The sequence below is a fragment of the Eschrichtius robustus genome, chromosome 10, assembly GCF_028021215.1.
Source record: "Eschrichtius robustus isolate mEscRob2 chromosome 10, mEscRob2.pri, whole genome shotgun sequence".
Lineage (NCBI taxonomy): Eukaryota > Metazoa > Chordata > Mammalia > Artiodactyla > Eschrichtiidae > Eschrichtius > Eschrichtius robustus.
Window position 1 is genome coordinate 10,901,432 of NC_090833.1, and position 22,416 is coordinate 10,923,847.

The following is a 22,416-nucleotide window of genomic DNA, read 5'->3' on the forward strand; positions in this document are numbered from 1 at the left end:
GTGTCTCTGATCTCTCTATCTCTCTCTTTCGTTCTCTCTCTCCCCCCGCCCCCCACTCTCTACCATCTCCCTAGCTCTCCGTCGTTCTCATCTCCCCCAGGTTTTCTCTGACTGGGCATCAATGTTTCTCTGTCACTCTCGGATTTTCGTTGTCTCTGTCGCCCAGGGGAACTCTCTCCGTTAAGCAGCGTCGGTCGGTGTCTCTTGCTCTCTTTTCTGCCCATCTCTCGGTCTCTCTCAGACTCTGCCTCTGTCTCCCTTGTCCCTGTCCGATCCCCAGAACGCCTGGGCCCCACTCCGACCGGGTTCGTTGGCATCTCCCCGGCGGGCGAGACAATCTCGTTTTCTCAGAATCGGGGTTTTGTTCTCAAACGAACGAATCCGGATCAAAGCGCATTTAATCCGAGAGTCCCAGATCGGGGGCGGCGGGGGGCCGCTCAGGAGGAGCCCCTGGGAGGGTTGGGGAGCGCGTGGGGCGGAAGTGTGGGGACAGGGTCAGCAAGGGCCCGGCAGGGGAGCTGCTCCAGGCACACGTGCTGCGGGCTGCTCAGGGCGCTCTAATGGGTGGCCTGCAACGGGCGCCCTCGACCACTGGCGCTGTGGTGGGGGCCGGGGGCCGGGCCCAGAAGGAGGGCACCCTGGGGAGCGCGGCCGCGGCGGTGCAGGACCCGCCGGACCCAGGTCCGCGGCGCTGCCAGTCGCAGTGCCGCCCGCGATGAGCCTCTCCTCCCTCCACAGGCGGACGCCGCGGGCATGGACTATTCGTACGACGAGGACCTGGACGAGCTGTGCCCCGTCTGTGGGGACAAGGTGTCCGGCTACCACTACGGGCTGCTCACATGCGAGAGTTGCAAGGTGAGCGGGCAGCTGGCCGGCAAGGGACCGACCGGCGTGGAAGGCTGGCGAGCAGCCGGCGGGAAGCGGCGGAAAGCCCTGCTGGGAAGTGCAGGGAAGGGGAGACGGGGCCTGTCCCCTCCCACGCTGACTCCCTTCTCCCCCAGGGCTTCTTCAAGCGCACGGTGCAGAACAACAAGCACTACACGTGCACCGAGAGCCAGAGCTGCAAGATCGACAAGACGCAGCGCAAGCGCTGTCCCTTCTGCCGCTTCCAGAAGTGCCTGACGGTGGGGATGCGCCTGGAAGGTGCGCACGCCGCGCCTCCTACCCCTGACCTCTGATGGCAAGGGGAAGGGGGTGGGGGTGGGAGAAGGGGTGAGGGGAGGGTACCATAGGTCTTCTTAAAGTTTCTGGGGCCAGGCGATTAGCCCCTCATGTGACATTAGGGCCCCGATCTCTGTGGGGGAGGGGTGAGAACTGATGTCGGTCTGGGTGAAGGGATGCATGCGGGACCAGCCTGGGATGGCTTGAGAAGTATCTAAAAGTGAACCCCAGAGAGATGACCTTCTCCCCAGCCCTTGCGGGCAAGGTAGCACAGGGCAGAGCCCCACAGAGCTCCTCCCTCTGCCAGGAGTCTGTCACACCCCCACTGACATCCCATACCAGCCAGCGCCAAGGTTTTCAATACCTTTACTGGAGTTCAAGTCCCAGTGCCACCACTTACAGGCTGGGTGACATTGGGCAAGTTCCTTAACCTCTCTGAGCTGCAGACTCCCCATCTGAAAGATGGGCCTAAGAGTAGTGCCTCCCTCCTGGAGTTAGTGAGAGAATTGTATGAAAAGCTCCTAGCGTGGTGCCTGGCACGCAGAAAATGCTCAACAGGTTAGCTATTACTGTTATTCTTATTTATGTTATTATCTGTCCAGCATCACTGTGCAGCCTGCACTCACTCAGACCACCCATCTGTTCGTCTGTCCATCCATCCACAAGATTCACTCAGTTCATTCACTCAGCAGGTTCTTAGCCAGGCCCTAGAGGGCTGGGGAATGGAGAGCAATCGCCCCCAGAGAACCCAGGCCCATCCTTGTCTCCCCACCCCCACCCCTAGCTCTCTGTCCGGAGGGGAGGAAAAACATTTTAGCAGGAAAAACTCAAACTCTTTGAGGGTGGACAGTCATAGGCTTCCACCCTGCTGGCCCCAGCCGGGCTGTGTGCCGAGCAGGCAGCTGTTGGTTAAAGTTTTTAAACAAAGTAGAAGGCTCCTGGTGGCTCTGAGAGCTGCAGGCCATAAGTCCTGTCACCTAGAGGAAGGGCCCCTGATGGAAGGGGGGGTATCCTGTCCTGTCCCCAGAGCCCATGTGCCCAGCACCAGGTCCTGAGGGGCTCAGAAGAACTGGTTGTTGTGAGCAGCAGAAACCCCTCGCGGGGCCTGAGGGTGTGGAGCAGGGCTGCCCACCCCCATGGCAGGAAGATTGGCTGCATGGGCCCCGGAGACACATCCCTTGCTGAGCACCGCCCTCTCCCTCCTCCTCTCTCCCTTCTCCTGGAGCCCAGGGTGGGGTCCTGTCTGAGCAGGGGCTGGGGCCACGCTTCGGCTGCAGAGACACACCTGTTGGGTCCGGCTGGTGACACATTCTTGGCCAGGCGGAGGGACATCTGGTCAGCAAGGGAGGTCCCTTCCCGCCAGCATAGAGCCCCAGTCAGCCCTAAACTCAGCTTCAGATTTGAAGGCAGCGGCAGAAACCCGAGTCATTTTGCAACAGGGGTTCAACAGAGTCAGGCAGTCAGTCAAGAAGCAGCTGGACACTGGGGACCCACCTGTGAACAAGGCTGACCAGAGCCCACTTCCTGTCACCATCTCAGACCCTGTGCTGGGCACCTGAACCCACTGCTGAGCCCCCAGAAGCTCTCAGCCTGGGTCCATGGTACAATAGCACTCAGCAGGACGAGAGTGGGCAAGAGACAGGACATCCGGGGCAAGAACAGTGGCTGCTGCCTGGGTGAATCCAGGAACACTTCGGGTGTTTAGTAGGCATGAGAGAAGGAAAGGGTTTGAGGCAGAAGGAATACCAAAGGCAGGGTGGAGGAAGTGCCAAGCAGAGGAGCAGAGAGATAGTAAGGTGGAGTGGAAAGAACACAGGGTCTCGTGAGGCGGGGGATGATGGAGAGGTGAACAGGGCCTTGAACGCCGGGTTAGGGAGATTGACTTCCTCTGAACGCCAGATTAAGGGCACTGGAGGAGCCATGAGAGGTATTGAGCTGGAGAGTGACCCAGTCAGATCGGTTTGGGGAAGAACTGTGAGTGGGGTGGTATGGCGGGTGGCCTGGAGGCGGTGAGCCTGCCCCTCTGCCTCTGCCCACAGCCGTGCGCGCTGACCGCATGCGGGGCGGCCGGAACAAGTTTGGGCCCATGTACAAGCGGGACCGGGCCCTGAAGCAACAGAAGAAGGCACAGATTCGAGCCAATGGCTTCAAGCTGGAGACAGGCCCCCCAATGGGGGTGCCCCCGCCGCCCCCTCCCCCGCCGGACTACATGCTGCCCCCTGGCCTGCATGCACCTGAGCCCAAGGGCCTGGCCTCTGGTCCACCTGCTGGGCCACTGGGCGACTTTGGGGCCCCAGCGCTGCCTATGGCTGTGCCCAGCGCCCACGGGCCACTGGCTGGCTACCTCTATCCTGCCTTCCCTGGCCGCGCCATCAAGTCTGAGTACCCGGAGCCCTACGCCAGCCCCCCACAGCCCGGGCCGCCCTACGGCTACCCAGAGCCCTTCTCCGGAGGGCCTGGTGTGCCGGAGCTCATCCTGCAGCTGCTGCAGCTGGAGCCAGATGAGGACCAGGTACGGGCGCGCATCGTGGGCTGCCTGCAGGAACCGGCCAAAGGCCGCCCCGACCAGCCTGCACCCTTCAGCCTCCTGTGCAGGATGGCTGACCAGACCTTCATCTCCATCGTGGACTGGGCACGCAGGTGCATGGTCTTCAAGGAGCTGGAGGTGAGTCCCTCCTCCCACCTGGCTGGCCACTGGTTCTGGGGTGTCCTCTCAGCTGCCCAAGTCTCAGTCTTGGCCACCCCTTGCGTGGGGCTCTCATGCCCACTGGCTTCAGGCCATGTCTAGGGACAGGGAGGCCACACTGGGGACATGAGGAGTGTTTCTGGTCCATCATAGCCTTCCTTGTCCCTCTCCCACCTCCTCACTCACCCCTCCCTCTTTCTCCTTCTCTGTTCCCTGAGTGTCTATCTCTCACGGCCTCTGGTTCTTTTATCTCTGCCTCTGCCTCTTTCTGTTGTCTCTCTCCCTGGTGTGCTATCTCTCTGCTTCCCTGTCTCTCTCTAGTCCCTTCAATCTTTGTCTCTTTCTCTCCCAGTCTGAGTCTCTGTCGACATTTATCTTTCTTTCTCTGAGACCCTGGGCTCTCACAAAGGACTAGCTCAGTCCTTGGGAGGCTGCCTCTGGTTGCCCCGGGCCAATGTCAGGAAGAGGGTCCAAGGCATCCTGTCCTCTCATTTGGAGAGGCCGCCACTCCCTGCTAGCCTCAGATATCACAGAAGGGGTCTTAGTATCTCAGGGTTTGGGATGCTTCTCCTTCCCAGCTAAGGTGAAAGATCTTACTGTCCCTGCATCTCTCATGCACGATGGTTAGTCCCACGTGTAAATGTGTGTGTCTGTGTGTGCAGGGAGTGCTAGGTGGGAGGGTAAGTGGGAGATTGCAGGGCCCGCCCTTCATCTTCCAGATGCCTCGGCTGCAAGGCCTTCCATTCCCCTGGGTTGAGGTACCTGCGGCTGAAGTGAGCAGGAAAGCAGCAGGAGAAACTAAGGCCAGACAAGGAAGAACTTCCCAATCATCCTGCCTAGTGGTTTGAAGCACCCGAAGACTGGGAGCTGCCCCTCTAGTGCCCTGGCTCCCTATGATCAGGGTTTCTGCCAACTTCAGAGGCCCCCCCCTCCCCCAAGCCTGGCCAAGCCCATCCTCCCTGGCCTAGACGGAGACATGATAGGCCTTTAGTTCAGGCCTATTGATGTTTGCCTTTCCCAGGTCAATCCCCTTGGCTGTTCTGGGACTGGGTGTAAACAGCAGGGCCTGTTGCCCTCCCTGCTGGGGCCACTGCAGCCTTGAGTGGCATTGTCAGTGCTGATGCCACTCAGGCCTGGGCTTCCTCCAGGGGTGTGTGTCCGGATGGGCCAGGGGTACTGTCTGCAGGGGCTGGGCTGGGCATGGGGGTCGGGGGGATAAGATGAAGCCTGGGCACTGTGAACCCTCGAGGCATTGTGGAGCTGGGAGCCTGGGTTGCTCTGGGGCCCAGAGCAACCAAGCATTGGCCGTGACGCCTTCTGCTTCTACTGTGGAGGGCCTGTCGTGGCTGAGGTCTGGGGATGTGCCGGGTGTCTGTCATGGGGTGGGACTTCTCACCCCTGCCCCACCTCTAGGCCGACCTCATGGGTAGAACAAGAGGCAGGGCCTCAAACAATCCCATCTGCCTTCCAATCGTGGCTGGAGGCCCTGGTGGGGGAGGAAGATCCCAAGACCCTTCGGTTGGTTGCCAGCTTTCCCTCCAGGCTTCCCATGAGCCCCCAGTGCAGAGGGGAGGAGGAGCAGAGCATTCCTGGCCTTCTAGAATCCTGGATCCAGGGGCAGGGCACTTCCTCTGGCCGCCTTCCTGGTCTCTCGGGGTTTTTCACGCAGGATGGGAAGGGCTTTTGTCCAAGCTTAGCTGAGTGTTTTTTCCTGCTTCTGGTTTCTCTGTGGTCCAAACCTTCCTGCTTCCCCTTCCCAGAGTCTCTGAATCAAGCCCAGGAATATGAACCATCGTTACCAGCCTCTGTAAAGAAGCCTTGTAGATAAGTACCAGCCCAGCCCTTAGAGGGCATCTCATCAGCCATGTGGAGCTTCTTTCCCACTGGTCCAATAAGCCCTGGACTGATGTCTATTTGCAAAGCCAGAGGTAGGGAAGCAGAAAAGTGTGAGGGGAGCTGAGTGACTGTTCTCTCTCTTTTTAAAAAATATTTATTTATTTATTTATTTGGTTACAGCAGGTCTTAGTTGCAGCAGGTGGGCTCCTTAGTTGCAGCACGTGGGCTCCTTAGTTGCAGCACATGGGCTCTTTAGTTGTGGCATGTGAACTCTTAGTTGCGGCGTTCACGTGGGATCTAGTTCCCTGACCAGGGATCGAACCCGGGCCCCCTGTGTTGGGAGCATGGAGTCCTATCCGCTGTGCCACCAGGGAAGTCCCTGTTCTCTCTTTTGACTGACCATTCATTCCTCACCTCCGGGCAGGACACAGCACACAGCAGAGGGGGCTCCCTAGCTCTGAGAGTGGGGCAGCCCTTGGCCTGTGCATAGGGACACTGAAATGAATTGGACCCAGGGGGCTGCCAGGCTAGAGGAAGAGACAGACATGCACATAGGTAATGCCAACACAGGGTGCCCGGGGCTCTGACAGCAGTAGAAAGGGGCCAAGGGAGACCAGCAGGAGAGCAAATGGCTCTATGTTAGAAAGTCAGGGAAGGTTTCTTTGATCTGTACCTCTCCAGAAAGCAGTCTGAGAAGGTTAAGGGCGTTCTGGGAAAGGGGACAGGAGAAGACCCAGAAGTGTGAAAAGGTACCATGTGTCAGGGGGTCTCAGGTGGTCCTATGAGGCAGGGCTGGAGAGGTAGGCAGGGTCGGAAGCAGAGCTTGGACTAGGAGTAGGTCCTTTGGCAGTGGGTGATGGACAGCCTGCCTGGGCAGGGCAGGCTCCCACCACAGAGCCTGAGATCTCCCCAGAGGCTTGCTCAGCCCTCTGTGATGCTGATGACGTCTTGCTGTCCAGGGGAAAGCCTGGGGTCTTTGCTGAGCTGATAATGGGGCTCCAGATGCCCTTTTGGGGTTGTCCTCCTCCAGCCTCTTTCCCAGCTTAGATGTCCCTCTGCCTCCATTTTTTTTTTTTGGGAGGTGGGGCAGGCCGTGTGGCATGTGGGATCCTAGTTCCCTGGCCAGGGATTAAGCCTGTGCCCCCTGCAATGGAAGCGCAGAGTCTTAACCACTGGACTGACAGGGAAGTCCCTCTCATGCAATCACGGTGTGTTAGATCTGACATGGTACAGAGGTTAGTAACATACACCAGAATCAGAGAGGCCCGTGTTCAAGTTCCATATCTGCCACTTATCTGGTGTGTGACTTTGGGCAAGTGACTTTACTCCTCTGGGCCTCATTTGTCCCTATCTGTAAAAAAGGGGGAGTTGAAATAGTAGCCACCTCATAGGGTTGTTGGAAGGGCTTAGTGAGCTAGGGCAGGTAAAGAATTTAGCACGGGGTGCAGCACCCAGGAAGTGTTCAGTGAGTGGGGGCAGTGGCTCCCTCCCTCGCTGGGCCCCTCTGCCGCTGTACCATTGAATCTAACCTTGCAGGTGGTAGACAGGCCTGGCCAGGAAGAGGGAGAAAAGATACATCGTGTCCACACTCCTCTGAGCACTAGAGCTCTGGGAGAAGACGGGGGCCCACCTTGCCCTGGGCTTCCAAAGCAGCTTCATACCTGCAAGGTAGCAGAAACTCACCTGTACATACTGCTCAGTGGGGGCAGGGTGTAGGCCCAGGCAGGCAGCCTCTCTGGACAGTCGCTGGGAGGATGCAAGATAGGAATCAGGGAGGTGGAAGCAAGGGCCAAGAGTGCCTAATGACCCATCTTGACATCAGTTCACCCTTGACATCCAGCTCCGAGGCCCCGGATTGGCAACAGATTTAACTGCTTAGGTATATGGTTTCATTTAAGTGGCAGTAACTCTGTCAGTCCTGGACTGACAAATGACAGCCGGCCAACCACTCGGCCGGGAGAGCGCCATGGCCAGCCCGCGGCTTGTCAGCCACTGGAGAATTACAGAGCCCACTGGCCTTCGACCGCCAGACTGATCAGACCCCAGGGGGCTCCGGAGGGGGGCCTGCTGGGAAGGAGGTCATCTCGGCACACATAAATACCCTGTCTCCGAGGCAGGCTGCAAAGTGTCAAGGCTCCAGGAAGATTTGTGGCAGACTGGCAGGAGGGGTGGGCGGCTGGTGGGCCCGGCAGACAGGCCAGGCTGATGAGGGACCCCAGGGCTGAGACTGCACATGTCCTTGTTCCCAGGGTGGCAGGGCGGACTGAGGGTAGAGGAAGAACCTTTTGCTTAGGGAAAAGCCCACGGAAGGTGAAAACCAACCCTCTTTGGTTAAGTGAGCCTCTTAGCCACCTGCTTTCCCATGGAGAGGGGCTGGCAGCTAGGGCCCTCTGGTTTTCTTTTAAATAAAAAGGGGAGTGTGTCTGTGTGTCTGTGTGTGTGTGTGTCTGTGTGTGTGTGTGTGTCCATCTGTGTGGGGAGTGTTTGGAGTTTGGTGTCTTTATGTGTCCATCCAGGGGAAGAGCTAGTAAAGAGTCTGGAAGGCACGATTGCTTGGCTGGTGCGGAGGGGAACCCGGGCCAGGGCAGAGTCCCCAGAATAGCTGACCATGGGTTCCCAGAACCCTTCACGACTGACACCGCTGTGCTCATATGTTTTCTCTAACCAAAAGAGGGAGGATTTATTTTTTTCCATTTCTCAGAATAGGAAATCAGGGCAGGAGAGGGTGCGTGGCTAAGTGGGAATCAGAGGGCACAGGGCACAAAAGCCCAGCCACCGTAGTGCATCTCTCTGCCCTGCACCCCTATCAGCCCCGTGGGCAGCGCTGCCCCCACTCCTGGGGTCTGAGGTCTGGGTACAGAGTCTGCTCCCAGGGCTCGGCCAGCCGGGTCACTGTGACCCCTTCTGCTTTCTGCCCAAAGCTCAGCCAGCTTATCTCCTAATTCTCCCCCTTATCTCTTGCGCTTCCACCTCCCCACCCCCTGTTCTTTTAATTCAGGCACAAGGGTGTCTGCTCCCTAGGGCCCCAATGGGTGGGGGGCAGAACCCAGCCCTGCACGTCCTCCCTTCCCCTCTGCCTCCATCTGGGTTGCCCAAAGTGGGCCAGTGCGACTCCCGGACCAGGCACCTCCTGCTTGGGCTCCAGGAGTGCCAACCCCACCCCCCGCCCCCCAAGAAGACCAGCCCAGGCGGGTCGTCTGTGCAGAGCCCAGCTCCCTGCGGTTACCTGAGGGGAGCATCTGCTCCCTTATCTGTAGTGGGCAGGGGTGAGGAGTCCCGGGCGTGCTGGGAATGGGGCCTGGTCTAGGCGCTCACTGAGCCTTGCCTCCCTCCTTGGAAGCTGTGATGGGGAGGCTCTCTGGGGACCGGCCACTTCCTGAGGCACGATAAGGCGATAAGGCGAGGTGTCTTTGCGATGCATCCCTGCCTGGTTCTTAGTCTCTCCCGGCCCCTCCCATCCAGGGCTACCTGTGGCTGAGCCTCGGGTCCCCCTGGCTGGGCTTGCTGTTCTGACAGTAATGGGGCTCTAGGACGGACCTTCTGCTGGGAGATGGATGGGGAGGTATGGGTTCTTGACACGGAGGGGAGGGGAGGAGGGGAGGGGAGGAGGGGAGGGTGGGAGGCTGGGGACTCAGAGCAGGATAGAGGCAGACCCTTCCTCTTGTTCTCAGCCGTACAGGCTGGGGAAGCGCTGAGCAGGCGAGGCCTGAAGGAAGCCTGACAGTGTGTCCAGCTGCTCACTTTGCTCTTTGTCCACTTTTCTCTCCCTCTGTCTGTCTGAGGACAGGCCCCAGGGCCACTCCCAGGAGAGGAGCAGAGCAGAGGGGAGGAGGGGGCTTCTAGCCCCCGAGAAGAGAGAGCTGTTGGTTAGGCCTGGGCCAGTTCCTTTTCAGGCCAGGGGCTGCCTGGACTACTCTGGTCTCCAGGTTGGGGGTTGTTCCTCCCAGACCCCACAGGTGTCAGGGAAGACAGAGGCATGAATGGTGCCATCAGATGTTACAGGTGCCATGTCCAGAGGATGGGGAAGGCTTCATGAGTGAGGTAGTGAGCCTGCCGTGAAATCTAGGGTGGCAAGGGTGGGTCTTCCTGCATACCTAGTGTCAAGAGCAGAGATGAGCTAGACAGAGCTGTGTGACCTTGGGTAAGTTACTTGACCTCTCTGAGCTCAGTGTCCTCTCTCCATGGATTGGGGATAACACTAGTACCAACTACAAAGGCTTGTGGAGCTGCAGCACAGTGACTGTTAGCTATCGTGATTTGCACTCACTGTAGGGCATGGCCCAGGAAGGTGCCTGGAGGGTGCCCGTTGGGTCGATGGCAGCTGGCTGATGAGCCACAGATGCTGAAAGGGACTGGAGTCTGCACTATGTCCTCCTAGGATGACACGCTGCACCCAGCGCAGTTCTGAACACCCAGAAGTGTTCAGTATTTGTCACTATGGAGAGTTGTGGACCGAGAATGCCAGCCGTGGCCCTGGCCTGGCTCTGCCTCTCTGTGACCCCAGGAGAGTCCCTTGCCCTCACTGGGTGGCAGATTCTTCATCCGGAAATAGGAGTTTAGGCCAGGAGATCCCTAAGGGCCCTTCTGGCTCTGGCATCCCATGGTCCTGAGTCCCACTTGTCATCGTCACGAGGGTCTACTCTTGCCATGCTAGAATGTGGCGATCCCCCAGACTGGAGGATAGTCCCTGCCCTCACACTGAGCGCCCCTCAGTGCAGCCTGGGGATTCAGAATCGGCCCCATGTGCCCTTCTATTCCTGCTTCTCATGTAGACCGTTGCCAGCCACCTGCTCATTCCCTGGGCCGGACCTCCTCTCTTCCCATGAACTTCAAAGCTCTGCACAAGACTGCGAGGAAGCCCTCTGTTTTCTCTACATGGCTCCTTTTTGAGTGATTGAGGCTGCTAGAGATGTGACCACAGGCCAAATGGGCACAAGGAAAAATTAATACTAATCTTCCCTCGCATTTAAAGGAATCCTTCACAAAGCACTTCCGTAGACATTATTCTGTAACATTTATTGGGGGCTTAATATGTGCCAGACCACCTTCTAATACTTTGCCCACTCTCCAGATGAGAAAACAGAGGCCCAGAAAGGTTACAGAACTTGCTTAAGGTCATACAACTTGTAAGAGGCAGAGCCGGGGCCTGAGCACCTCCGTTAGACCCTCTTATTATTTTGCTAGACCCCTGCCACACTTTGATGAAGAAGACACATGGGTAAACTGGGCACAGAGGTTGGGCAGCTTGCCCAGGTCACATACCCAGTTGAGCTGCTGAACTCAGAGCTGGGAGGAGGAGGGGCGAGGGGACGGTCCCCAGCTGGACCGTGGCTGGACCCTGGACCCCTGTGTGCCTCTTCCTTGCAGGTGGCCGACCAGATGACACTACTGCAGAACTGCTGGAGCGAGCTGCTGGTGTTCGACCACATCTACCGTCAGATCCAACATGGCAAGGAGGGCAGCATCCTGCTGGTCACTGGGCAGGAGGTGACCAGACCCTACTGCGCCCTGTCCTGACCCCCCAGCACACACTTCCAGAATTCTGGGCCCAGAAGAGGTCCCAGGCCTCTCCAGGGCTGGCCCTGGGCACCACTGAATATCAGCCCTTTCCCCAGGTTCATGGGATACCCACCAGCCCGACCTCCCTCTGATCAGCCCTAGATTTGACCTTGAGAGGAACCAGGCCCTGGGAGCCCTGCTCTGGGGGAAGCAGCTCAGGGATGTGGGGAGGGTCAGGGAGGCTCTTGGAGGACGTGATGGTGGCGCTGGGTAGTGAAAGAGTAAATAAGGGCTGGTTGGGTAGTGACGGGGTGGAGGGGCAATCCCCACCTCCACACATGCAGAGGAGGTAGCACGGGCCAGGCTTAGAGAGGCAGGTTAGGACTGCTGAGCTGCTGGGGGCTGCCGGTGTGCTGGGACATGGGTTTGGGGGGCAGGTGCCCTGTTGGGGCTGGGATGAGGTGAGAGATAAGGCTGGAGGTGTGGCTGGGGGCTGGGATGGGCAAGACCTTGCAGGTTCTAAATCCTGAATGATGGATGGAAGGATGAATGGATGGATGGATGGTTGGATGGCTGGATGGCTGAATGGGTGGGCAAAGGGGTCTGGGCCCCAAAGAGGTCAGAGTCAGAATTTGGACACTCTTAGAGCAGGGAATTAGGGGCACTAGGATGGGAGGCAGGTGTGGTGGCTCCTGGAATCAAGCAGGGAGCATCAGAAGAGTTTTAAGTGGGGAAGGACACAACCAGGTTGTATATGAGGAAGCACATGGAGGGGGCAAGATGGGGGGTGAGGAGGAAATGAAGGCAGCCACCCGCTGCTCAGAACACTGGGGACCTGGGAGGGCACAATTCAAGGAGGAGGGGAGAGGAGGCATAGGGGAAATGGAGGGAAGTAGGGAGAAGGAAAGGGAGGTTGATGCCCAGGGTCTAGGCTGGTGGAGGGAGCGTCACTCCTGGGGGCATACAAGAGGAGTGGGTTTCATAGGTGCTTGGGGAGAGAGATTGGAGACTGAGGCCCTGCTCCCCACCCCCTACCTCCAACCCTTTGTCCTCATCCTCTGTTCTCACCTGGGTGTCTCAGGCCATCCAGGGCCAGCAGAATGCTGGTTGCAAGGATGTAACTTTGAGCCACCTGGGAGAGCACATGAAGGAGTCTGAGGTGTGAGTGTCGGCTCTGTCAACATGTGGATGGAAGCCTCTGAGGCTATGGGACAGTCCTGTGCGTGCGTGTGTGTGTGTGTGTGTGTGTGCGCGCCTGTATTTTATTGTACAAACATCTCCACACACATAAGTGGGTGGGTGTTGAGATCTGCCCGTCACCATGTCAGTGGGAACATATACACAGGCATGTGTCTGTGTTACCCTGTGATGTGACCCTACAAGGGTGTGTGTGTGTGTGTGTGTGTGTGTGTGTGTGTGTATGTTCACGTCCTGAAGCAGGTGGACGAGGCTGTGAGTGTGTCCCTCCATGTGTGTGAACGTGAGCTGAGGTGTGGCCACATCTGCAGTCCAGGTGTCCATGTGTGGGCGCCCCGGGCGGTCATGTGGCCGCATCCACGTGGATCCAGGCACGGCTGCCCCGCCCCCCACCCAGCACGACGTGGTGCTCACTGCAGACGCCACACAAAACACAAAAGCTGCTTGTACCACTGGGCCTGGTGGCGGCTTTTTGTGCAAGAAGGACCCTTCAGCTCTCCCTCTGCACCCACCTGCCTGGTGTCGGCTCTGCGGCACGGGGGCCCTCAGCTCTGGGCCGGGCAGTGGGAGCAGAGCTGGGAGCCTGGGAGGGATCCAGGGGCCTGAGGAGGTGCCACGCCTCCCCCTCCCCACTTGGCTCAGCTCCAAGGCTGGGCACCCCTGACCCCCAGCCTCCGACCAGTGCCCCCTATCCACGCCCTCCCCTGGTGTCTCTGACCCCTGCCCTCTGCCCACCCAGGTGGAGCTGACCATGGTGGCCGCCCAGGCAGGCTCCCTGCTTCACGGCCTGGTGCTTCGGGCGCAGGAGCTGGTGCTGCAGCTGCACGCACTGCAGCTGGACCGCCAGGAGTTCGTCTGCCTCAAGTTCCTCATCCTCTTCAGCCTCGGTGAGTGGGCTGAGCAAGGCCTGGCCTGGGCGTAGGGGGGCGGGCGGGCAAGGAGACCCTAAGGTGGGGCTCTCCGATGGGGGCCTCTCTTAGTGAATAAAGGGGACCTGGCCCAGGGCCTGCTTCCTCTCTGGGCCTGAGTTTCTTTGTTTGGAAGGACAGAGGGCCAGGATAATGTCTAAGACTTGCCCTTGATGGGACAAGGAACCCTCCTGAGGATGTGGTAGATTGCCAGCTGATAGCCCTAGAAAAGTGCCGATGCCACCCCAGAAAATGTGATTTCAGGAGCTTCTGATTCCTGGCTCCCATCCTGAGGTCCCTGTGTTTCCTAATTCCACGCTCTAAGGGTGTCTGAATTCTGACTCTGAGCTCTTTGGGGCCCAGACCCCTTTGCCCATTCATTCATTCACTCATTCAAAAAAGACCCCAAATCTCTGTCTTCAAGGAGCTGACCTTCTGTTGGGGAGAGAGACAATAAGCATAATATGATTAGTAAAATGTATAAATTAGTGAAATGATTCGTAAAATGTATAGCCTGGAAGATTTTGGTAAGTGCTAGGGAGGAAAACAAAGCAGGGCAGGGGCAGAGGGCCAGCCCAGCCCGCCAGCTCGCCTGGCTCCCCAAGTGTCTGGTGTCTCCCTCCCTTTGCCCTCCTGACCCCGGCCCAGCCTGTGCCGCTCAGGTCTCCACCCTCCGTCTGAGCTCTCATCAGGTCAGCCTCCTTTTGCCCTCCTTCACCCAGCAAGCATGTCCAGTGCCCTCCCTGTGCCCAGCAATGCTGCGTTCACAGAGGTTTTCCCTGCTCTCAGGCCGCTCCCAGTCTGGGAGAGGCCTCCAGCCAGTGCCATCAGGGCTGAGACAGAGAGATGGGGAACCCAGGACGGGGAGCAAGGGATCCGCCTGGAAGGCTTCCTGGAAGGACATATGAACAGGGTCTTGGAGGATGAGTAGGAGTTTGTTGGGGGGGGATAAATCTTTTAGCAGAGGTGTAGATGGGATGGAAGGTTGGAACAGAGGGGCGTGAATGCCTTGTCACCTGGGGAGGGGGCAGGATCAAGACGCTGTCTTTGTGGCAGATGGCATCACAGCCACGGTCTGGCAAGGGTGTGCCTGCTCAAGAGTGGGGGCAGCTGGGGAAGCAGCGGGTAAGAAAACAAGCTGGGAGGGGGTGATTAGTGACGTACTGACTGGGGGAAGCCCTGTGTTCAGGCTGTGGCCGTGTGACTGGGTGCCTGGGCTGGGCCTCCTGACTCTGCTGGCACAGCAGGTTGGTAGCTGGAGGGCGTATCGGCAAGGCTGCAGGGGTTGGTAGGGGTCGAGCATGCTGGGGGGTGGGGGCTGAACCTTGGGCAGCCAGTTAGGAGCCTGAAGCCCTTGGCAGGGCCTCAGGGACCTGGGCCAGGCTGGCTCCAGCTGGGGAAGGCCCCTTCCTCCTCTGCCTGCAGTGGTACCCTCCTCCCAACCTCAGTTTCACCAGAGCCACGGATGTGTGTGGTTTGGGGTGTGCAGGCTCCAGGGGTCATGTGCGTGTCTGTGCCTTAGTTTTCGCGCATGTATAGACTGTGAACTTTTATGGGCTAGTGGGATTTTATGTGTCATGTGGTGTGAGCAATCTGTATATGGCTGAGTGGTGACTGGGGAGATGTGGAGATGTGAGGGATTTGAGGGGCGTGCTTGGGACACATTGTATTGTAGTGTGGGTTCTGTGGTGGTTTGTGAGGTGACAGTTCTTGACCTGACCGCCGTCAAGAGGCCACTAGGAGGTCTTGGGGAGGGTGGGGCTGCCAGCCACCAAGTTCCTTGGCCAGGGCTCCATCTTGGTGCCCCTTGCAGAGTAGGGACCGCATCTTGGCTCTCCAGACCACCCGGGGCCTGAGGCACATGCCTGCAGCCCTCAGCCCCTCTTCCTACCAAAGCCCCAGCGCTGGGGACTGCCAGGCCCGGCACAGCCTTGGCCTCCACCAGGTGATAAATCCAGGACTCCTCCTTCTGTGGGGTGTAGGGAGGACATCGAGGCTGAGCCCAGCCCTCTTCTCCTGGGTCCAGGCAAGGGGCTGTACTCAGAACCATGAGTGCACAGCCCCTCCTGCACGCCAGCCTTCATCCTGTTTTCCAGAGGAGGCAGTTGGGGCCGGGAGACTGGGAGTGTCTACAGTGCTCGGCTGGAACAGGCTGGAGGGGGTGGGACGGAGGAGTGGGAGCGTGCACGTGCGTGCACACATGCGAGGCAGGGTGGAGCAGTGGTTAGGAAAGGGGACTAGCGATGGGCCACCTGGATTCTAAATCTAGACTCTCTCTCTGCTTGTGGGCCCTTGAGCAAGTCACTCCCCTCTCTGAGCCTCTATTTCCCCATCTGTAGAATGAACATCATAAGCATCTTTAACTTGCTATGAGATTTAATGAGAAAATTCCCCAAAATGTTCAGAGCATGGCCTGGCCCCTCAGAGTATGCATCAGTATTGTTTCTATCATAGCCATCATTAAGTTCACGAGCAAATGAACAAGTTAGTGAATGAAGTGAAGGAAGGAAAGTGTCTCTCTCCGTCTTTGTTGCACCTGTGTGTCTGGCACAGTGCCTTGTCTTTGGGGACAGTGACCCTCAGGGTGGGGGTCAGAAACTCTAGTGGTATTGGGGCTGTGAGGGGAGAAGACCCGGGACCCAGGCCTGTCCGAGCTCGTAGGTGTGCAGTGACAGGAGCCCAGGGGAGCCACAGGGGCCGCTGGCTGACAGGTTCCAGGTGTGGAGAGGAGCCTGGGCAGTCCAGTGTGATCAGGACTGGGCCAAAGAGGAGAAAACAACTATGCCTAGGATATCAGGGAAGTCTGCTTGGAGGAGGGGCCTCTGAGCTGGGCCTTGTAGTATGAGCAGGAGTGTTCTGGGTGAAACAAAGCAAGCAGCAGCAAGGGCATCCCAGACTGAAGGAACAGCTTGTGCACAGGGATGGGTGATCCTGAAAGTCTGGAAGTACCTGTGGGGCAGGGAGAGGGTGAGGAGGAGGCTGGAGAGGTGGGCAGGGGCTGAGCTGCGCAAGGCCTTGAATGCCAGGCCAGTACGTTGAACCTTCCCTGGGGGAGGATTTTCAGCAGGGAGAAACATGATCAAGTTTGCATTTTGGCAAGGTCCTTCCAACTGCAGCATGGGAAAAGGATGGCAGGTGGCAACGCAGAGCCCTGCAAGAGGCTAGACGTGGGACTGGGGTGAAGTGGATAAATTTGGGCAAGACGAGGGGGAAGATTTGCCCAGAGTCTGGAAGGTGGGAGGGGGCTACTCCCATGATCCCACCCAGACCACCAGAGCTGGGTCCCCAAGGGAACTGGGACGCAGAATGGGGTGGCCACTTGCCCCTAGTCCTCCAGCTGGCATGCTGGGCATCACCCCGGGGCGGCGCCTCCCTGGGCTGCTTCAGCCTGTACTTGTGTGATGGCTGTCCCCCAACCCCTCCGCCCTTCAGCCCGCTCAGCGCCTCCTTCTTGCCTGCCTCCACAGAAGGGTGCCATTTGGTGTCTAAATAGCCGGCTCAGGCAGGCGCGAAGGCAGGTAAGGAGGTTTAATTAAAATTAGTGCCTCTCTCCTGGCAATCACGGTGTTTATGAAGATGGGCCCGGCTGGCATTGTTCTGCAGAGGACTTAATCGAAGCTTAATGGATTGACCTAACATTCGATTTCCTGACTTGCATTGAGGCGGCGGCAACAGCATTCCCTTAAGCGTTTGCAATTTACCCACTGCTCGCGCCAACAAAAGGCGGCCTGAATAGCAGCCCCACTCGAGGGGCCATTGTGCGCGGGGGCGCCTGCCTGAGTCACCGCTATTGGGACAACATTCTTTATGCCTCGCTGGAATGAAAGGATTATTCAAATATTCAATTAAACCGTGAAAAGGGGGCTTTTCTGAGAACCTGGGGGCCCCCGGCTCTGCAGAGCTAGCGGGCTGCTCTCGGAGGTGGGGTTGCCATCTCCCAGCCCCCTCCTACCTCCCACCCCCCGGACTGCTGGGAGCTGAGCAGGCCCGGCTCCAGCCTGTGGTGGCTCAAGGCCCAGAGCTGGGCAGATGAGGTCCAGTTCTTGGGTGCCCTGAGAGGCGGAGATTAATTTGCCCCCATTTTGCAGATGACGGGAAACTGAGGCTCAGACCGGGGAAGGGACTTGCCCCGGGTCACCTAGCTGGTGGTGGAGCTGGGGTTTGAGCCCCTGACGCACGAAGGGGGCATCTCCAGGTTTGTGTGTCTAAGGAAGGAAGGGCGTGGTGTCCCGAGGGATGCTGGCTCTGTCACACCCAGCATCCCAGAGAATCTTCACGACAGTCCCTTTAGAGGCAGGCTGGGAGAAGGGGCGTGACTTGACCACGTTCCTCTCCAAGAGGGTGTCCAGAGTAGCCTTCCTGGGGAAACCAAGGACCCCAGGCTTGGTGGCCCTTGGACAGGACTCCTGAGTTGGATGGAACATAAAGTCATCATGTCATCTAATCCCCCAGGAACCAGGGTCCAGGCTTGACCCCGCATCCAGGCCTGACCCCGCCTCTGCTTGCCCATAGTGCTTTGGAGCCAGAGAGATGTGGGTTTGAATCCCGGCTCTGGTATCTGTTGTGTGCTCCAGGCCTGCCCCACTGTCGCCCGTGCATGGAAGACGCCCTTTCCGGCCTGCCTGGGTGTCTGTGGGGATTAAGTGATGGCGGGGGTGGGGGCGGGGAAGGTGCAGCAGGTGCGGGGGAAACGGCTCTCCTGTCTTGTACTGTAGTGGCCAGGGCTCAATTAGTGACCGTGCTTCTCGCCCCCAGCCCTGTAGCCCACATTGTGGGGGCAGTGGGGGTCTCCAGCCTCCCAAGAGCTGCAGGACCCGTAGAGCTGCTAGGAGGGGGGTGTCCCTGAAGGCTGTCCTTGTTCTGCACCTCCCCACCCTGCACTCCGCCCTGCTGTCCCTGTCACACTGCTGCTGGGAACAGTAAATCCTGGTAAAGCCGAGGCTCTGGTTGGTCCTCCCCAGCCCCCTCCCACTCCTGCCTCTACTGCAGCATCTTATCCAGTCCTCCCCGCACCCTCACCTGTTTCTTCTGGGCCCCTTTACTGCTGTGTGGCCTTGAGCTGGTCCCTACCCTTCTCTGGACCCCCAGCCTCCTATTGTAAATTGTCAGAAGACAAACAGGAGAACTGCCCTGGGGATGGTGGGGACTGAAGGTAGATTGGGATGGAAAGAGATTGGGAAAGGGATGGGGCCAGTAAGCACCTCTTGCCCCCAGGGGACGCTAGTTAGGTGGGGAGACTTCCCATGACCTTTGAGTTTATTTGGAGAGGGCCAGGCTAGGGAACAGGGCTGCTATGTACAGTTGGACAGGTTGTTTCCTGAACAAGGGCACCTAGACAAGGGAAAGGTAGAGGCTGAAATCCAGCCTGCATGCCCCTCACCAAGCTGTCTTTCTGTGGACATGGGGGACCTTCTTTCTAATTGGCACAAAGTGCCTTATGGGCTAATGGTGATCCTGGGGAGGCCAGGAAGAATATGACCCCGGCTCACTTACTGAATGAGGTGAGGGGGATGGGGGCGAGGATGGGGGGGAGGCCCAGATCCTGCCATACGCCCTGGGTCCAGCTTGGGTTTCCCTAAATCCGACTTTGGACAACACAGGCCTCAGCGGGCATGCTGGGGGCGGCTGGGGATCAGGGTTGCCAGGAGCATCCAGCCCTCCTGGCGCAGTGGGTGTTAAGAGGGATTAGAAGGGCCAAGGCCTGTGCCTGCTGGGCTCCGGACTCCCCCGCAGCAGCAGGGCTGGGAGTGATGGGAACGCAGGGGAAGTGGATGGACGACCATCTTCTGAACCGCTGGACGACGCATCCCAGGCCTGGTGGGGCTCGGAGCGGGGGATGGGGACAGGTTCTGTGGATTCCTGCTGACTTTCAGCCCCTAGGCAGGGCACCAGCTGGAGATGCTGCCCAGGAGCTGAAAAAAGCCTGCAAGCAGTGATGAGGACTCCTGTGACAGGAAACTGGCCCTCCATGGGCACCCCTGGGGGCCAGGCACCTGTGCAGTGCCCTGGCACCGGAGCTCCCCCCGCTGCAAGGTGGGCATGGCCCCTTTCGTAGAGGAGGAAGGCCTTCAGGTCAGGAAAGGACAGGGCACAGGCCACCGATTCTAAATGGTGGGGCTGGGATTTGAACAACCATCCACTTCACGCTAAAGACACTTAATTTTTATTTCTTCACTGAACCTCCGGGACAGGGGATGCGTTAATCACACTCCTCTGTCCCTGGTACAAATGATCATTGGTCCACGCAGAGCCACCCACCCGCCTCTCCCTCCCATCACCAACCGTCCCGTTTACGTTTAACTCGGCTCTTCTTGTTTGTCTCTGTTCTTACACAATGTGCATGCTTTGTGCGCTAGTGTTTTTCATTTAAGTAGGTGGCTTTACCTTATAGATCTCATTCTGGATCTCCCTTTTTTGCTTTTCATTTTATTTTTTGTTTTTTTTCCCACTCAGGCCCATGCTTTTAAAAGTCCGTCCATTTGCTCAGTACTGTGTCTGCTCCATTGCTTCTGTCTACCGCACAGGACTCCCGGGGATGCAGCCACCACCTGGCCATCCAGGCCACCTCCCCATCACCGTAACTATTGTTGCAGTGAACGTCCACGGCCCCATGAGAAAATTTCCTTGGGGTACCAGAGCCTCTTGATTGGTCAGAGCATGGACCAAAGGAGCGCCTGTCACTCTCTAGAATGGGGGATGGGACCCCTCCGCTCACAGTGTGCCTCCCTGGTGATGGTGCTGATGGGGGATAGCGATGACGGCGGTGGGGTGGTGATGCTGATGGTGCCTACCCCGGGGATGATGGCAACAGGATGGTTTTGACCATGGGGCTGGGGATGGTGGTGTTCCTGGACGTGGTGAGAGTAGGAGTAATAATAACACTAACACACTGAGTCTTATGAAGTGCCAGACACTGTTCTTCTGAGCACTTTCTACATATCAACTCCCTTAATTCTCACAACAATCTTGTGAAGTAGGCACTACTGCCACCCTGTTTTGCAGATGAAGAAATTAAGAGGTTAAATAACGTGTCCAGGGATACACCTGGTGAGGTTGGCGGTGGTCTTGGTGATGATGGTGGGGTTGATGACAATGGCAGCAGTGGTGGTGACAGGTGCTTGTGGCTGGGTGGTCAGTGGTGGCCGTGTGTGTGATAACCGCAGGGATGTTAGTGTCAGTGACTGCTGCTGATGGTGGTGTTCAACCAAGGTGTTGATGGTGATGGCGACCATGGTGGTGACGGGAATGACGGTGGTTTGATTGTTGATGGCAGCAGTGACCATGTGTGTGAAAACCAGGGATGCTGGTATCGGTGACTGATGCTGGTGGCAGTGTTCATCAACAACGGTAATGGCGCCATGGTGGTGACGGGGAGACTGTGGTTCGTTGTTGATGGTGGCAGTGCCCATGTCTTTGGTGATCATAGGGGTGTTGGCGTTGCTGATGCCAGTGACGGTGTTGATGATGTGATGGGGCTGGTGAACGGCTCCTCCCTTTGCAGATGTGAAGTTCCTGAATAACCACAGCCTGGTGAAGGACGCTCAGGAGAAGGCAAATGCCGCCCTGCTCGATTACACCCTGTGCCACTACCCGCATTGTGGAGACAAGTTCCAGCAGCTGCTGCTGTGCCTGGTGGAGGTGCGGGCACTGAGCATGCAGGCCAAGGAATACCTGTACCACAAGCACCTGGGCAACGAGATGCCCCGAAACAACCTGCTCATCGAGATGCTGCAGGCCAAGCAGACCTGAGCTTGGGCCAGTGATGGGGGGGAAGTGGGGCCGGGGCCGGGGGAGGGGCCGCAGCACCCCTGTGGTCTCCAGATGGTTTATTTTATTATGCTGACCCAGGACCCCAGCACGTAGGCCCCTGCCCCTGCGCTCTCTGAAGCCCTGCGTTTGGGAAGGTGGGTGAAGGTGGGCAGGGCCTGGCTGAGGTGGGGTGGTCTCCACTAACCACTGGCACTTGCCTTCCACTCAGAGTGCCCCAAGGAGGTGGCTGCTAGCCACTCCCTCCCTCCCCCTGCTCCCAGCTGTCTGTCCTGGAGTCTGGCGCACAGGCCCAGGGAGGGGGTTCGGATTCCCTGGTGGGCCTCAATGTCCCTTGAGTCAGAGGTCATCCCTTCCCCCTCTCCTGGAAACAGAGGCAGAGAGAAGTTGAGCGGACATCAGCTGGCGGGGAGAGGAGAGGAGAGGGTCTCCAGAACTCCCTCACAGAGACCAGGAGGGAAGCCCTCTGTTTTGTAAACCAGGGATAACAGAGTTTGCAAAATTAGGCAAGGGACTGTTGGGCCCTAGAGGATACTGGGAGACTGGTTAGGACCCAAAGACCTCCTCCCTAAACCTTCTATCCCATCTGACGTCTGCAGGGGAGAATTTTGACATGTTATCTGCAAAGAATTTTGCTGCAATCATCTTTCTAACCCTTTCCCGGCAGGGGAGAAGTTTGGCACAATCAACGTTCTAGCCCCACCCACGGTTGGCCCTCCAGGCTGGTATTTATCTGCAAAGCTGTAGTCAAGAAGTTTTTTGTTTGTTTTTGTTTTATTTGTTTTTTAATTTAGATACTCCTTGAAAGGTGTGTATGTGGAGGGGCAGGGGACAGATTTGAGGTCTGAGGCTGGGACTGGGGATTAGCACCAAGACCAGCCCATGGATTCTTCCCAAACACCCTCATACCACGTACCCCATGGGTGGTGCTGGGTCATTATTTCTGAGCCCTCACTCCAATCCAGAGGAGAGCTTGCCCACCCCCCCCCCCCGCCCCCAGCCCACTAGAGGACCAGCAGCATGGCCTGCGAGGGGCTCAGAGTCTCTGTGGGTGGGAAGCCGGGTGATCTTGGGGAGGGTGTATGGGTCTCCAGATCAGGGACATTGCTGATGAGCCGTCTTTCACTGGCCCCTCCCATTGGGTTCCTTACTGTACACCCTTGAAGCTGGGCCTCAACTCCCTGGCCTCAACTCCTGTCCTATGTCCTGAAAGACACTCTGCAGGGCCAGACACAGGGGAGGGGCCTCAGCTGTCCTCTGTCGCCGGGCTGGGCATCCACTGTCTGTCCTGCTTTCACGTTGCCGTTGCAGCTTGCGCTGAGCTTGCCCAGCTGGAGATGACTGGGCATCCCCGCCCCCGCC

At 58.1% G+C, this 22,416-nt stretch overlaps 1 protein-coding gene across 1 annotated transcript; it reads left to right on the forward strand.

Moving 5' to 3' along the window:
• Positions 1-753: 753 nt before the first annotated feature.
• Positions 754-21,036, forward strand: NR5A1 (nuclear receptor subfamily 5 group A member 1). Its single transcript, XM_068552557.1, has 6 exons — positions 754-855; positions 1,002-1,143; positions 3,201-3,826; positions 11,051-11,170; positions 13,119-13,266; positions 20,789-21,036. Exons 1-6 carry the CDS (start codon positions 754-756, stop codon positions 21,034-21,036), a joined length of 1,386 nt encoding a protein of 461 aa, XP_068408658.1.
• Positions 21,037-22,416: the final 1,380 nt, after the last annotated feature.